Raw genomic sequence first — 18,614 nt, 5'->3', positions numbered from 1 at the left:
TGACAGCTGGTCTTCCATAAAAACAACCTTGCCCAGACTTGTACCTCGGAAGGTACTTGTACCTTGTAGGTGCAATTCCATGGTTATTCATGACCAAAGGGGGTCCACTGGTTACTGCACCAACAAAAATATAATGGTTGCTACAATCATAATATACATTTATGTGAATATTATAATACAGATCAAGGCTTTTCATCATGGTAGATTTTATCATCCTGAGATAAACAAGAAGATAGTTGCTACCTTGGCAAGGAAACTCCTACATTGCCACACAACTTGCTAGAAATAGTAGCCAATCTCCTTCATTTCGCACGTTACTATGTTAAAAAGGGAATGACACAAGGGATAATGTGGGCTTAGATATACTGTATCTGAAGCAAAAAAACATGAGTTGATCATGGTTAGAATGCCTTTGATTATGGATCTGCTTTGATCAGGGCTAACATGGGTTACTACCATTGCAATATGGAAGCAAGTTACCATCTCAACAGTTTACTGGTTTTAAACAGACACTTTAGTTACTAGCATAACAGAAAGTGATTGTTACTACCATCATAATATAGACTGGTGGTGGTAGTGGTAGCAGGCATTTGAGCATAGGTAAAATCCCTATGGTATTTTAGCTACAGTTCTGAGTTCAAATCCTGCTTATCTTTCATCTTACTTCATTCGATCAAATATTAAACCAGTGGGAATACAGAAGTGATGGGATAAATTTAATATCCTACAGTATTTAGCTTCAACTCCTTTTATTTTGTGTTCAAAATTTCCCCAAGGTCAGTTTTGCTTTCCATCCTTCCAGAGAAGCTGAAACAAAGTATTAGGGGTTGATATAGCCATCTGTATTCCGCTTCCTCCTAAATTTGAGGTGTTGTGTCTAAGTAAGAGGGTGCTATTACAACAAAACAAAAACAGCCGTCATCTCAACAACTTTTACCATTCTGAGATAAACCATGATTACTAATGTAATAAAATACCTTGATTATAACTGTTCTGCCTTTGTTTCAAGTTATTGCCCTAACACTAGCCATGGTTGCAACCTCTATAGATATATATTGTAGGGTCTTCATTGGTCAATCTTGGCCATTTTTCTTATTTCTTTATTACCCACAAGGGGATAAACATAGAGGGGACAAACAAGGACAGACAAAGGGATTAAGTCGATTACATCGACTCCAGTGCGTAACTGGTACTTAATTTATCGACCCCGAAAGGATGAAGGGCAAAGTCAACCTCAGCGGAATTTGAACTCTGAACATAACAGCAGGCGAAATACCGCTAAGCTCTTCGCTCGGCGTGCTAACGTTTCCACCAGCTTGCCGCCATTTTTCTGTGCATCTATACGGCAGCCAGAACAAGATTTCTTTGAGGAATGCAAACAGTTGCTCCATACCAATGATCTCTGTCCGAAAGAAAGGCTGCTGCCTTGGGCTGATATAATTGTATGTTGTTGCAGGCATTACTATTAGAACATAAAATACTGAATCAAATACTGCTCTACCCTCTACCATTTCTGCTAATTCATCCTTCTGGATTGAAATTGTTTTTATTAATCTCATCTCTACTGAAAAGGATGAAAGTTAGAATTGACCTCAATGGAATTTGAACACAGAAAACAGTCAGAACAAATACCACAAGGTATTCAATCCGACACTAACAATTCTGCCAATTCACTGACTTAATAGATGTGAGACCATACTTAATAAAAGTTGGTATGGTTGCTGTCCTTACAGCAGCAGGGCCCGCCGTACCTAATAGTGGTTTCAAATTTTGGTACAGGGCCAGTAGTTTTTGAAGGAAGGGGAAGTCAATTACATTGGCCCCTGTACTTGACTGGTATTTATTTTATTGACCCAAAAAGGATGAACAACAAACTCAACCTTGGTGGTGTATGAATTCAGAAAATAAAGCCAGGAGAAATGCTGCCAAGCATTTTGTCCTACATGCCAACAGCTTTGCTAGCCCACTGCCTTAATAATCTACTATAATAATACTCTTGTGTTTTTTCTCCGTCACAACATATGAATGTGTTAGGAAGGGGTGATAAATAAATAAGGAAGGAAGGGGTGGTGGGATGGTGAACATTCAATGCTGAAAAGAAAAATCAAACAGCGTTTCAACTCCGTGTCCGTGTGTATGTGTGTACAAGGGAAGTATGTGAATGTATGTGAACATTGACAAGTGTATTAATTTGATTTTCCATCCATATTTATATATAAAATACTATAATTAACTGTCATTTTTGATGGCACAGGGCCAGCTAGTAATCATAATAATCCTTTCTACTATAGGAACAAGGCCTGAAATTTTGTAGGCAGGAGGTCGCCAATAATTTACTAGTACTTACTCCATCAATCTCAAAAAGATGCCAGGCAACGTCAACCTCGGTGGACTCTGAGCTCAGAACATAAAGATAGATGAAATGGCACTGAGCATTTTGTTCAGCATGCTGACAATTCTCTCAGCTTGTCACCTCTTCCGACATAATAGTGCTCAAGCTAACTATTCTGTATCCTCCATGGCTAGCATTGATTTTAATAGAGACCTCATTAGTTCTTGTACTTGTAGTAGACCACCACAATACAGGCTGAACATTGAGCTCTTATCAACCACTGATTTACACACAGCATGGAAAAAGTGACAAAAAGTGTTTTCTCTTCAGAAATCTGTGACATCGAGTTCTTTTAACAGGTGGGATTGAGGCTTTGTAAACTCAGTCATGGTTCGGACAAATTTAACCCATTAAAAGTTGCTTTATATTTTTCTCACATTTTTTTAATCCTGTTTTGTTTCTCTCTCTTCCCTCTTTCCTTTCCTAATCTCTTTAGATGAACCTTATCTAAAAATATTTTCTGAGCAATCTATCTGTGTGTGGCTCTCTCACTATCTCTCTTTCTCTCTCCCTCTCTCTCTCTCTGTCTATCTCTGTGTTTCTTTACTATTTTACAGTTGAGGAGAAAGAAAAACTTCTGAAAGAGGCTGATCAAGAGATCCATCGGCTGAAATTTGATTCTGAAGCATTTGTCGATAAGTAAGTATTAACAGCTACCATAGTTCATTCAATCTTCCATGCAGTAAATCCCAAGAAGAAATCAATCCTGTTATATGTGGTTGATAATGTTTATTACACTAGTGTTGCTCCTGCTATTGCATAAAAGGTGGGCTGAGGACTTGATGGAGATGCTTGGATTGGAAGAATTGGTGGAAGAGCGAATGGAATGTGGTGGTATGGACATGTTGAGGCAGGATGAGGATCATGTTCTGAGGAGAGTGCTTGAGTTTAAAGTGAATGAAGCTCGAAAGCGAGGTCAAAGAAAATGTGGAGGAGATTGGAGGATCGGCTTGAGGAGGGAGGATACCCAAAGCCAGATGAGACGGTGTAAAAGCGGTTGCTGTAAGACAGGTAGATCCGGCCACCCCTGTTAACGGAGACAAACCCGAATTTAAAATATTGGAAAACAACAACACTAGTGTTGCTCCTACTTCATATTTGAACTTACTCTTACATACCCACTACACTCACGGAGTGGTTGGCGTTAGGAAGGGCATCCAGCTGTAGAAACATTGCCAGATAAGACTGGAGCCTGGTGCAGCCTTCTGGCTTCCCAGATCCCCGGTCGAACCATCCAACCCATGCTAGCATGGAGAACGGACATTAAACGATGATGATGATGATGATACGCATTGTCTGGACATACCTGCATATGGTTTGCATACCATGAGCATGTAAGTTGTGGACATGTGAGGTAGTTCATCTCTGATTCTGCTGGGTACGCGATGTTGATAAGCCACAAGAATGGTGAAACATCAGTGTCCATCACTCTTAGATGGGATTGAGGGTGAGTTATCCATGACTAAGGTGCTTTGAGAGAGTATTTGCCACTATGCCAATAGCTGCATGCTGGCAAATACACGAAACATACATATTAAGTATATGTGGTTGATAATGTTTCCATATATATGTGTATGTGTGTGTATGTATATGCATATATATATATATACACACACACACACACATACATACATACACACATGGGAGTTATAGATTCACATGTATCCAGTGTAGTCTGAGGCTTTGGGAGGTCTTGACAGAGCTCCAGTGTTACGTAGAGTTCCTATGACACTGTTGAACCATTTCATTCTCTTGCTTCTGATTATCTCAGTAATGGTGTACATCATGCGAAGAGCTCCTTTTTTTTTTTTTGTTACAAAAGTATTTCTACACCTGTTTCATAACCAATACCTTGAGTATAGACCAGAGTATACCATAAACACTGCATTTTACATCTACATTATCTTAAATACAATGACTTTACATCAATGATCAAATATTAAAACAATGCTATTACAAATTTATATTGTGTCTTGTTCAATATTCTATTCTGAAGTGTCTCTGATGATTTTTTTCGAATTCCATTTTTTATCTTTACGCTCTCTCTTTCTCTTCCAGACTTGTAATGAAAAACCTTATCATTAATTACCTGAGCACATCACAAACAAAGAAGGGTGATGTCTTAAGGCTTATTGGTGGCATTCTAGAATTTTCTCCTGAAGATTTCTCAAAGGTATTTATCTATTATTTTTCTTTCCACTCTTCCAATGACGTCAGTTGTTCAGCCGTGGCCATGCTGGGGCACCTCCTTCAAGAGATTTTAGTCAATTTGTAAAATTTTTTAAAAAAATCGCATAATGAAAGAAAGCCATCCTTGGCATAAAGGGGTATAAGTCACACAGAGCTAAATATCCCAAGGCAATTTTTGTTACCCCCCCCCCACCACCACCACACACACACTCTGATACTAGCATGCACACACATGCATACATCCACCTTGTTGCCACACAGTTTCTAACTACTACTCACAACAAAAACAGGTCATCCTGAGGCTATGTTAGAAGATACTTACTCAAGAGCAGCTAAGAGGTATCAAATCAAGAACCATCTGGTTGCAAATGTAAATTTGTTTTGCCTAGTGGTTTGTACTTGATGCCAAAGTAGATTACATCATGGATTATAAAGTAATTACATTCATAATACTCATGATGTGGCTTTTTTCTGTCTCAGAAATATGGCTTGTACTTAACTGAACTGCACTTATCCATTTTTTTACTTCATTTGTTTATTTACTGCATACTTTGCACCATAAGATGCTGTTGTATCTGGAGCTGTGTAGCATTTGTCATCTAATCAAAATTAGTTCATTAATTCTAATATGAGATGAAGAGTATTTGATATATTGATTAATAAATTCTGTTGATCAATTATTTTCTTTTTCTTTCAAGAGTTCTATACAAGCCATACCTATATACTTATGTTAGATGCTAACAATCTTTTGACCACAATCTACAGGATCTTATTGAACTAATATACATACAAGCATATATCTACACATACATAAACGCACATAATACTAATAGGAATACACTATCTTTAACCCTTTCATTACCAACCTGGCTGAAACCAGCCCTGGCTCTCAATACAAATGTCTTGTTTCTATAAGTTTTGAATTAAAATCTTCCACCAAACCTTAGTCACAATTTATGTTCCTAACACTAGTTTAATGATAACCAAGTTATTTTACTAAATTCTTTGTAATATTTAAAGTAATTGAAAGAAACACAGAGCATTTCAAAATAAATACATAAATACAGTAACGGAAGGGTTAAGATAGTGTCTTGTGTCAATCTCCTTGTATTATATATTCCTAGAGTGCATATTTTTTTAGTAAAAAACTGATTATGGTTAAGGTAAATTACGTTGCAGTACATTTTTGTTTGTTATTTTATTTGTATTTGAAGTAACATCTTAACTCTTAATAAATAAGCTAAATCATTAATCACAATAAATTAATGTTCAAGAAACCAATCAGTGAGCTTCTTATATGTTATGTATTTCCCATTAATTTTTGATATTTTTTGACAACTGGTGCCTCTGCATGGTTTGTGAACATGTTAGAAATAGCAGCCAAATCACACCTATTGTTCTAAGGAGTCCTGGAATAATGTAATCCCAGATATAACCTAAAAAGACTGGGTGGTCAAGGCTGGAATGACTTTGATTAGAGACAGTCTAGCCATATGAAATTTGATGCTGTAATCTTTTCTGGTTTTTATAAGCTGTTGATGAATAACATGCCTCATAGCTTGAATTCTGATTCTTATGTTGCTAATGGTTAATTTTTGTAGAACTCTAAAGAAATACAAAGTAATTTTTGAAACAGAATTGTGAAACTGACTGACAAAAAAATGAAGTATATTTATTGTATGGTGGCAGTTCCAATTCTGTCCCCAGGACTGTCCCTGATGATGTGTATTGAAATAATGTTGTCATGTGAAAGGATATATATAGGATGTAGAATAATCTTTAAATTGGTTGAAGGGCAATAAAAAAAGAAAATTAAGTAGTAAGGAATGATGAAATGTGTGTGATTGATGTTGTTATCTTTCCAGTTGCAGTTGTTGTTTTCAGATGGTACAAATGTTTCGGGTATTTTTGGAGGCGCATGGCTTAGTGTTTAGGGTATCAGCATCGTGATCGTAAGATTGTGGTTTTGGTTCCTGGACCGGGCGACGCATTGTGTTCTTGAGCAAAACACTTCATTTCACGTTGCTCCAGTCCACTCAGCTGGCAAAAATGAGTAACGCTGCGATGGACTGGCGTCCCGTCCAGCTGGGGAACACATACGCCATAGAAACTGGGAAACCGGGCCCATGAGCCTGGCTTGGCTTTAAAAGGGCGCATTTATTTATTTTTATTTTGTTGCTATTATGTAATATGTAATTTTTCATGAATCTTAACATGATTTTAGAAATTGAAAAGTAAGTGAATGAATGAAATATAGTATATTGAACTGAATGAAACAGTTTCTTGAAATGGGTCCTATGTTTTCAATGGTACATTATTTGATACTCTGTGCTGTTTTAAGAAGTTGTTATTTTATGTTAATCTTTGGTAAAACCAAATGGAATTGAAGTACTGAATGTAAGCAAATTGAGTGGGAATAGAACAGTGGGAATGAATGAGTAAGAAATGAAATTTTTCATATTTTGTAAGTTTATGTGTATATGATGGCAAGTTTGATGCTGTGTAAATATATGGTGTTTGCTGTTATGTATGGCTGCAATATGCCATTGTCAGAAGTATTTCTAAATATGAATTTCTTTGTAAACAATATTTTTGTGGTGTGTTTGTTGTTAATATATGTGTATATGTGAAGTTGCATGGCTCAGTGGTAAGAGCGTCGAGCTTACGATCATGAGGTTGTGAGTTCGAGTTCTGGACCGAGCTGCGTGTTGCGTTCTTGAGCAATACACTTTATTTCACGTTGCTCCAGTTCACTCAGCTGTAGAAATGAGTTGTGACATCACAGGTGCCAGGGTGTATCGGCCTTTGCCTTTCCCTTGGATAACACTGGTGGCGTGGAGAGGGGAGATTGATATGCATGGGCGACTGCTGGTTTTCCATAAACTACCTTACCCGGACTTGTGCCTGGAAGGGTAACTTTCTAGGTGCAATCCCATGGTCAGTCATGACCGAAGGGGGTCTCAGATATATGTATATTCAACCCTAGAAACCCTCTGGATAATGCAAAGTGTAGTTGCCCATGTATAAATACTGGTTTTGGCGAATACAATGCAATCTCCTCAAACATTTAGCCTTGTGATTTATTAACTGTTGTTGCCATAGAGCTAATTTTATTGAAAATTGTTGCTTAATTAATGAAAATGATAACTCTTCATCAACTGAAGAAAGTGTGACTCTTGGAATAAATAGTTTTTTTTCTATGATGTGGGCCTGCAGTTATAAGTTTCGCCTTAATGATTCTTGTTTGAATCATGGTAATGGCAACTAGATGTGTACCATTACACATGCTATTATTAGCTTGGTGAATTGCACATAGGAGTTTTTAATTTTAATATGTATGATGGCAAACATGAAATAGTAAATGCATTCAAGTGCTGTGTGGTGAATTCTGAAGGGTTGTCTTGAACACTGATCATGACTAAACAGAACTTTTACATCTCTTGCAAATACTTTTGATATTTCCTCATTTATGACATCAACACCTTTTAGTGTGAAAACAACAATTTTTGGAAAATTTTCCGGTTTCATCGTGCATTTCTCTATGACATTTCAATTAAAAATGAAACCAGTGAGGTCTTTGAAATCATGAGCAATGTTACATCCCTTACGAGTAAGAATTTCACTATTTACTTCTACTACAGACCCATTTTTCACATGGTGTATAAACTTGTTAAACTGTATTTGTTTATTCTGATCTTCAGAATTCTGTACTTAAGATTTTAACTGCATGTTTTCTCTCTGTTGAGTTTTTTTTGGGGGGTGGGGGTGTTAATTTTAAAGAAATATTTTAGTCAGGTACTTGTTCAACTGAAATACATTTTTCTGTTTATTTCAAGTTTATAAAAATTTCTTTTTCCACTTATATTTTGCATTAAGAAATGTAAACTGAAAGAATTGCATTTTCGAAATTTCATAAATAAATGTAACGTATATACATTTTGGCTGACAACGAAATGTGTCTTCAGGTATCTGTAGGATAACATTTATCTGTGACTCCTGAGGTGTTGTTTGGTTGTTTTAGCAGCCAATGTATCTATGCATGTATGTTTTCCTCTCATATAGCAATAAGAAATTGAAAGTGAATGTTTTAAATTTCAGAAAGTGAAACAATGACTGTAAAATATATATACATTTCAGGCACTGAAATATGTATATGAGCAAAGAAACAGTTGTGGTTGTATATCCTTTAAGCATTAATTTCCAAGAGAAAAAAGAAAATGTAAATTCAAAGAAAAAGAATCGATTATTGTTTTACTTTAAAAAAAAAAAAAAAAACTAATTGAGTGGAAACTTTATCAGAAATTACTGACTGGAACTTTTGAGTTTCTCTACATGGCTGCTGCACTGCTAGAAAAAGCAGCCAAATGACACTGTCACATTAAAGAGAGTCATGAATTAATGTCGTCTTAGATATATAAGCTGAATAGTAAATGAAGAGATTTAGTGCCTACTGGGAAAGTAAGCTTTTATTTTTTCTTGTTGTACCTTTCTTATTGTAAATTTTCAAAGTGAAATGGAAAGAAATATTTCTTTATATGAGTGACTTTTTTTTTTCTTATATAACATGCTTGCTTAGGTACGGTTTTTACAGTGAATGACAAAAACATTAGTAGTGCTAAGTTCTTATACCTGAGCTTAAACAATGAGCGCTTAAAAAGCATGCACAAAATGTGACAGCAAATGTTGAAAAAAATGTGAAACTAATGAAATTGAAAAGAAGATGGATAATATATTATGAGAATGTGTATGCAATGATATAATGCAATGAGAAATAATCGCAGATGATTCCAGAATATGGTGATGCATATTTGAGTCTGCACATAAAATGCTCCCTGAGATTGTGCCTGATTTCAGATAATTTTGAACATTATTATGGTTATATACTGCTGATCACAGTGCACTTCCTTGCATTCTTGCATTGTTATAGCTTTTGAATGATGCTGCCCCACTAACTAGGCAGGTATGCCAACATTCCCCTCTCAACAGAATGCTAGTTCTTTGAAGTGTTTTGCTCAAGAACACAACAGACTGCTAATAATCTTGTGATTGTGAGTACAACACCCTAATCCCTAAGCCATGCCTCACACACACATATAGGACCTAAAAACTGTTCAAGTGTGATGAAGTATGAGCTGACCTGCATCATGGGTATAAATAAATAAGATCTTTCCCAAATAAAGGAATTCAGTTAGTTCTGATGAAACTGAGAGAGTATAATGCAGCACTCTTTACATAATGTTGCTTACTCTTTTAATGGAAACAGCCGCAAGCTGTAGTTCATGTTCCTTTGTTATTTTTCTCTTATATTTATAATAATAATAATTATTATTATTATTATTATTATTATTATTATTATTATTATTAGCTAATTGTACTCCGGTGTTTGAAAGTGAAATGGAAGAGGCAATATTAGTTGGTTTAATGTGACAGTACTGGAAGGAGGTATAGAGGAGAGTGAGTGATGGATTGTTGTAAAATAGCTGGTATTGAGGGTGTGATTTATGGCAGTATGCACACAAACATATGCACAAACATTCATACCCTTGCATATGTTTGTTTACTGTGTGGTGTATACAAGTGTACTTGTAAATCGGTATGGCTTGCCTAAAAGGATGTAAATAAGTATATGAACATAGCCATTTCATAAATCGCAATTAATGAAATAAATACCAAAAACGCTATGGTCAATATAATTGACTAAAGATCATGAAGTTGGTGCTCCAGCATGGCTGCAGTCCAACAAATGAAACCAGCAACAGAATATCTGTTGGATACATTACTATGTATTCAAATCTTTGTTGTGTTTTCACAGTCTGGTCTCTGATAGTTCAAGCCATGCTACTGTATATCAATGAAGATAGAGAAGATTCTGTGGTGGCACATGGCTAAGTGGTTAGGATATTAGACTCTTGGTTGTAAGATTGTGGTTTCGATTCCTGGACCAGATGACCCATTATGCTCTTGAGTGAAATACTTCATTTCATGTTGCTCCAGTCCACTCAGCTGGCAAAGAGGAGCAATCATGCAACGGACCAGCATCTTGCCCAGACGGGTAATATATATGCCGTGGAAACTGGCAAACTAGATTTTGAGTCTATATGACTCAGGAAGGGAGTTTACTTTTACTAATAATGACAATACTGTAGCTTTTGTGGGTGAGTAATTGGGGTGTAGCACCAGATCCAGACTAAACAGGTTTCTGATCAAAGCTTTTCCAACCATGACCCTTCCAAGTTTTTATATATCTATGACTACATTGTTTTGTTTTTTTTTTTTTTTTTTCTCCCCCAAGACAGTAGAGTGTGATATGAAAGGATTTAACTGCTATTTCTCACACATCAAACAACAATTTCTTTCTTCTATATGTGTGTGACTCGTGCAATGAGATGTATTGTTCCTATGGTTATATAATCTGTTTGTACTTTTGTTTGTGTCTTGCAGGCAGAGGGTTCATTTAGGAAAAGCTGGGTATTGGGCTTTTTCCAGACAAGTTCCATTCCTCCATCTGTATCACCCAAACCCAGCCCTTCAAAATTCAACAAGGTAATCTATTATTATTATTATTATTATTATATTATTATTATTATTATTATTATCACTATCATTACTATTTTACTTTTAATCTGCATGTTTGTTAAAATCACTTGCTGGGACACACCTAGCATCTTGGGGTGAGTGAAGAATAAGAGATGTTACAGTTTGACTGAAAGCTTGGGGAGGGGATTACATGAATTAAGTACCAGTTGATCACTGGGGGTCACTGTAATCTACTAGTCCCCTCCCACCAAATTTCAAGCCTTGTGCTTATAATAAAAAGGATTATTATTATTATTATTATTATTATTATTATTATTATTATTATTATTATTATTATCATCATTATTATTATTATTATTATTATTATTATTATTATTATTATTATTATTATTATTATTATTATTATTATTATTATAATTAAGGTGGTAGGCTGGCAGAATCGCTACCATGCCAGGCAAAATGCTTAGCAGCATTCTGTCCATCTTTATGTTCTGGATTCAGATGCCATCAAAGTTGACCTTGCCTTTCATCCTTTCGGAGTCGATGAAATAAGTACCAGTTGAATCCTTGGTTCGATCTTATTGACTCACCCCTCCCCCCAAATTGCTGGTTATGTGCCAAAACTTGAAACTATTATTATTATTATTACCTCCACCAAGGTGGAGGTGTTGTTTTCAGTCATATTTGTTTGTTAGCTTGTCCAAGGACAAGATATCTCAAGAACCACTGGATGGATTTAGATGAAACTTTCAGGGATGTTTGGTCTCATGACTGGCACAAACTGATTAGATTTTGCGATCGATCCGGTACCAGACAAAGATTCTGGATTATTTTTCCACATTTTTTACTTAATATTTCAGAGCGGTCGGGTTCATTTTTAGTATTCTTGTTTGTGAGAGCAGCTGAGTTTATTTCAGATATTCTCATTTTAAAACATCATCTCTGGGTAATCATTGAGAGGACGTTGGTGTTGCCTTGGCAGAGGTTTGCGCTCTCTGAGTGCTCTTGTAATTATTACTGTTATTATTAGGGGTAAAGCGTTCAGAAACTCCAATGGGATTATGATTGAAATCGGATGTACTATGAATGCTGGATCCCTTGTTCATTGTGCAATAAGCACATTGTTAAAGAAATTTTACCATCATCATAAATATTAATATTATTATTATTATTATATTATCATTATTATTATTATTAGTATTATTATTATTATCATATATTATTATTATTATTATTATTTTATATTATTATTATTATTATTATTATATTATTATTATTATCATTATTATATTATTATTATTTATTATTATTATTATTATTCATTATTATTATTATTATTATTATTATCATTATTATTATATTATTATTATTATTATTATTATTATTATTATTATCATTATTATTATTATTATTATTATATTATCATCATTATTATTATTATTATTATTATCATATTATTATTATTATTATTATTATTATTATTATTATTTTTCATCCATTTGGAACATGCTTTTGCTTGCTCCATTGAATTTCAAATTTTTTTTTACCAAACTCAGATGATGATAAAAAGCATTTCTTTCTTGAATAATATTTTTTTCCTCTGAATCCTTTTGGAACGTTCTGAACATTTTCCCATACTGAGGAAACATAAAGAAGATTTTTTTTTTTAATGTTATTTTATTTTGTTTATATTTTATTATATATTTTATTTTGCTAATATAAAGATTCTCATCTGGGGTTGGGAGTGGGGAAGAGAGGGAATATAAAAATGAATATAACAGCACAGAAAACAAAGGAAAAAAATTTAATTATACAACAGTGCATGAGCCTTCAACTGGGAGGCGGGGTGTGACTTTTGGCCAATGATAACAATACATTAATTTGAATAATTCTAATGTATTGGTTTATAGCAACAGTACACACACACACACACACACACGCGCATGCGCACACACATGCACACACACACACACCACACACATTGCCAACTGTAGTAGAGAGTGAAAAGGCTAAGTTGAATGATTTCATCATTAGCATCTGGTGGGGTCAGGATTGCCTTTCATCTTTCTGTGTTTGGTAAAATACCAGTTACTGTGTTGCTGTATCTCAGGCAACATGGTTGGAGTATAGCAAGATAGCAGGATAATGTCATCAGTGGAAGCGGTTAGGAAAGATAATTGAAGAATATAAAAAGAAAATACAAGGTAGTAAAGCACAAGAAGGTATTTCAACACTGCCAATACTATAAAAGAGATTTTCCCACCCAGATACTAGCAAGGGGTATGGATGCCATCAGTCTCAAAATTACAGAAGCACTCTTCATTAGGAGAAAAATACTAAGCCTGAACTGCCAAAATGAGCTAGATGCATGGAAACACACATACTACTTCCAGGAGTTCTTTATGACGGGGTACTGAGAAGTTCCTGTGAAAGGTATGGTTGGAAGCCCAATCTTTCAACTTCTTTTGCATGGCTAAAAAAAAACTTAATAAGTGTGTGAATCTGAGAGGGAAATATTTTGAATAAAATCATAAATAATCCTCCTGTATTTTGTTGTTTTACCCAAGGCCAAGAACTTTCTCCACCCCATCATACAACAGTCATCGATGTAGAAATGTTCTACTAACCATCAACCTTAGAAGTTTGACCATTCTTGGTGGAGATATTTGAAGGTCATGGACACTGTGCCTTCATCTGATCGTTGCTTCTTTATTCACCCACTGCTCAGTTAACCAGGCACTTCTTTATCTGACCACTGCTTTATCATTCAGATACTGCTCCTTCATCTGATCAGTGATTCTTCATCCAGACAATACTCTTTTGTCTGATCCCTGCTTCTTTGATCACTGATCCTTCATCTGTCCAACTACCAGATTCCTTCATTCATCTCCTCTTTCATTCAGTTACTGCTCCTTCAATCTCCCACTACTCATTCGTCTCGTCACTACACCAACATCTGAGCCTTACTCATCCAGTCACTGCCTTTACATCTAACCCTTACTCCTTCATTCATCCCCTACTTTCCATCCTGTCTCTGCTCCTACATCTAATCTTTACTCCTTCATCCAGCCACTGCCTTTACATCTAACCCTTACTCTTTCATTTGGGTACTGCTCCTTCATCTGGTCACTGCTATTTTATCCACCCACTACTCTTTCATCCTAAATATGTAACCTACCCCTAATTAAATGAGTGTAGACTTTAACAGTTGGTACCATATCATGTTACAAAAGAGGCATGTCTCATCAATATGATGAGACATGCCTTGAGAAGTCTAGAATTGTCATTGATCTCAGATTTATATTATTAAAATTAGACTACAGAGGTTTATTGCATTAAAGGAGTTTTCAGAAGTTAATAAAGATCTGGGTGGATGTAATATTGGATTTAGTTAAACAGCTGACTTTCTTACAGAGTAGAATTAATAGTGAAAGTGGATTGGCCAGTATTGAAGTATTGAGCCAACACTATCTCTTATGGAAACAGAAGAGGATGATGTGGAGGAGGGGGAGGCAGATGATATTATCATTAAGGGTTGTGGAATGGCAGAATTGTCAAAGCAATGATCAAACTACCTTGTGGTATTTCTTGCTGCTCCTTACATTCTCTTCTTCAAATCCTGCAATATACATTAGATTTAAATTGTGGATGTAATATAGTGTATACACTACACACACACACACACATACAGGTATATGTGTGTGTGTGCTCATATGTTCATGACTCAGTAGTTAGAGCATTGGGCTTACAATTGTGGGATTGTGAGTTCGATTCCCAGACCATCAGTGTGTTGTGTTCTTGAGCAAGACTTTATTTCATGTTGCTCTGGTTCACTCATCTGTAGAAATGAGATGCAACATCACTAGTATCTACAACTATACCCAGATGTGTGTGTGTGTATATATATATATATATAATTTAGAGATAAAGTATTAATAATGATATTAAGATATATATATATATATATAGTTACATTATTTACATTTGATGGCTATTTGTCTTGGGGAAATTTTTCAAACCTGGGTTCTCGTTCCTAAGATACTTTTTGATGTTGTAGTTATTATTATTATTATTATTATTATTAAGAGCGGAGGCTACTAACCCCAAGATTCCGAGTTCGATTCCTGAATAATAATAATAATAACAACAACAACAACAACAACATTGAAAAATACCTTAGGAATGAGAACCCATGTTTGAAAAATTTCCCCAAGATACCTGATGAAGGGCAGCTTTTAAGCTAGTATATGTCTGTGTATATGTGTGTGTATATATATATATATGCACACACACATATATACAACTGGCTTCTTTCAGTTTCCATCTACCAAATCCACTCACAAGGCTTTGGTCAGCCTGAGACTATAGTAGACACTTGCCCAAGGTGCCATGTAATGGGACTGAGCCAGGAACCATAAGCTTCTTACCACACAGTCACATCTACTAACACACACACACATATATGTATAATTTGTTTTGATATTTTTTTATTTGTTTTAAAATATATTTATAAATTTATTTGTTTATTTATATTATTGGATTCTTTTTTTTCTTTTCTATCTTTCAGAGTTTCTCAGAATTGTTTGTGAACTTTCTGGAAAAAGAATCCTCACCGCCTCCTCCAGCTCTCCGAATGAAAACCGAGACACTTGAGAAAGAGGTGCGCAGCAAGGGCAAGGTGAAAAAGGAGTCGCATGAGCGTAACTTCAACCCGTTCACGGCACCACGGCATGTGGCAATGCCAATCCCGATCAACGACCACCTGTCAACGCAGGGACAGCACTTGCTGATGGCCCCCATGGCGCCAAATTTCCCCGTCCTCTCGCCACTTTCCTCCGGCTCTCAAACAAACCCGCCGCAGGTTGGCTTAATGTCGTCTTCCACCATCCTCAATGATGTGCTCACCCAGAAATCATGACGAACAACTCCCCCCCTCTCTCTTTCTCTCTCTCTCCAAGCTTGAGCAACCAACCATTTGGTTGTTTGGTTAGCAGTCAGTGGTCAACTAGTTTGGCCAAGTGGCAGAACAGTTGGGTAGATGGACATGGGTTCAGACAGTCAGACAGACAGACAGATGGGTGGATAGATGGGTAGATGGAAGGACAGATGGAGGTTTCTAGGTCAGACAGAAAAGAAATGTACAGCACTTATTTAAACACATCACAAACAGACACACACAAACCTACAAACACATACACACATAAACACACACATGCACATACTCATTCATGCATGCACACTGACATAAACTTGTGCACAACAGTGGGATCAATTATATTTAGTACCTGGTGAGGTATTGAAGAGATAGAATAGGGGTTTTGTTGGTTGTGGTTTTCGGTGGAGGTTTTGGGTTTTGTTACTGCCACCTATTCCGCCATCTCTCTCTCTCTCTCTCTCTCTCTCTCTCTCATTTTCTTTTACACACATATGCACACACACACACACACACACACACACACATGCACACATATACATACACGTGCACTTTCACATGCATACAGATATGCACTCTCACCATGACCTCTGAAAACACTCCACACGAACCCTTCTTTCCTGCTGTTGCTGGGGGCTGTTCATACAACTACTATTACTACTACTGCTGCAACTACCACTACCAGCACTGATACTACTACCACTACTACTACTGCCTATTACTACTAATACTACTACAACTACATCTGAGTACGAGGACCACATAAGTTTCGCCTGTAGTGGTACTGGTTGTTCTATATGTGTGTATGTGTGTATATATATACATATATATAATTATGTACCATGTATGTATATATAATTATATAAGCATGTGACCGTGTGTGTGTATATATATATATATATATATGTAATATGCATACAGTTATGTAAATTATGGACAAATATATCATGTATGTAGATATAATTATATATGAATTTACGTATATATAATTATATATGTGTGTTTGTGTGTATGTGCAAAAGTAAGGTATGTATATAGTTCTGAAGAAAGCTGGTATATATATATATAAAATCTATCAACCAGTATACAATCAGTCGAATCTAGGTTTCCATGACTACAAAGTAGTAAATGGTCATTGCTGTAGTTGTTTTATATTTTTATTACTATGATTATAATTATTATTATTACTAATGTTGTTTGTTATGTTCTTGCTGGTAGTGGAGTGGCAGAAATGGTATAACCAAGGTTTAAAATGCCTTGTGGTATCTAGTTACGTCCCTTTATGTTCTGAATTTTAAATCTTGCTGCGATGGGGTCAACAATTTTTGCCTTTTGTCCATCCAGAGTCAATAAAATCTTTCTTGTTTTTTTTTTGGACAAACTTTTTACAAAGCCCCTGTGGGGTGATACAGTCGACTGTTCACTTCCTTTCCAATAACTTTGTACCCTTGTGCCTATCTGAGACATTATTAAATTCATGATTGCACTCTGGTTTTGCCTTTTTTCTTAATTTTATATTTATCTTTATTAAATTCTTTTCTAATGTATGTATTATTTGTAAATTGCCTGTACCTGTGTATATATGTATATGTATATTGTTATATTGTGTGTGTGTATGTGTGTGTAATATATATATATATATATTATCATGAGAATATATATATATATTATCATGAGAATCAGAATCAAAATCGAAATCGATCAACATCAATGGAAATTGTAGCTGTGATACCAGTGCTGGGGGCACGTAAGAGAACCATCCGAATGTGGTCGTTGCCAGCGCCGCCCTGACTGGCCTCTGTGCCGGTGGCACGTAAAAAGCACCATCCGATCATGGCCGTTTTCCAGCCTCGTCTGGCACCTGTGTTGGTGGCACGTAAGAAGCACCCACTACACTCACGGAGTGGTTGGCGTTAGGAAGGGCATCCTGCCGTAGAAACATTGCTAGATCAGGCTGGGCCTGGTGCAGCCTTCTGGCTTCCCAGACCCCAGTTGAACCGTCCAACCCATGCTAGCATGGAAAGTGGACGCTAAACTCATCATCATCATCATGACCATTTAACGTCTGTTTTCCACACTGGCATGGGTTGGGCAGTTTTATCAGAGCTGGTAAGGCCAGGGGCCACACCAAACTCCATTATCTGTTCTGGCATGATTCTTCTCTCTCACACACACACACACACGCATATATATAATGTGTATCTGTGTTTGTGTACAAGCGGGCATGCTGAAAAGTTTAGGGCTTAGGGTAAAAGAAAATACAGGAGGATCAGTTAATTATGATTTTATTTAACATATTCCCCTCTCAGATTCACACATTTATTGCAGCAGTCCCTGTAAAAGAATTTGGAAGGTTGAGCCTCCAGCCAGGCCTTTCATGAGACCATTAAAGCAAGGGACTTGTCAGCGTCCCCCCACTCGTATCATGGCTGTACCTCATTATATATAGGCGTTAGGAAGGACATCCAGCTGTAGAAACACTGCCAGATCAGACTGGGCCTTGTGCAGCCTTCTGGCTTCCCAGACCCCGGTTGAACCGTCCAACCCATGCTAGCATGGAAA

At 36.2% G+C, this 18,614-nt stretch overlaps 1 protein-coding gene across 6 annotated transcripts in view; it reads left to right on the top strand.

Moving 5' to 3' along the window:
* LOC115217202 (thyroid receptor-interacting protein 11) overlaps window positions 1-17,543 on the top strand; it is a 220,694-nt gene extending 203,151 nt beyond the window's left edge. For 5 of the 6 annotated variants that reach the window (XM_036507380.1, XM_029786837.2, XM_036507381.1 and 2 more), the window contains 4 exons: window positions 2,950-3,031; window positions 4,451-4,565; window positions 11,024-11,125; window positions 15,687-17,543. In XM_036507380.1, the coding sequence (XP_036363273.1) occupies window positions 2,950-3,031; window positions 4,451-4,565; window positions 11,024-11,125; window positions 15,687-16,037 (650 nt within the window). In that variant the 3' untranslated portion in view covers window positions 16,038-17,543. Of the gene's footprint in view, window positions 1-2,949; window positions 3,032-4,450; window positions 4,566-8,719; window positions 8,813-11,023; window positions 11,126-15,686 lie in introns of those variants that run through there. The other variant, XM_036507382.1, reaches the window with a different exon arrangement.
* Window positions 17,544-18,614: the final 1,071 nt, after the last annotated feature.

The sequence above is a fragment of the Octopus sinensis genome, linkage group LG11, assembly GCF_006345805.1.
Source record: "Octopus sinensis linkage group LG11, ASM634580v1, whole genome shotgun sequence".
Classification (NCBI taxonomy): Eukaryota; Metazoa; Mollusca; class Cephalopoda; order Octopoda; family Octopodidae; genus Octopus; species Octopus sinensis.
The sequence above is the reverse complement of the archived record's forward strand: the minus strand, read 5'-3'. Positions and strand labels throughout refer to the sequence as shown.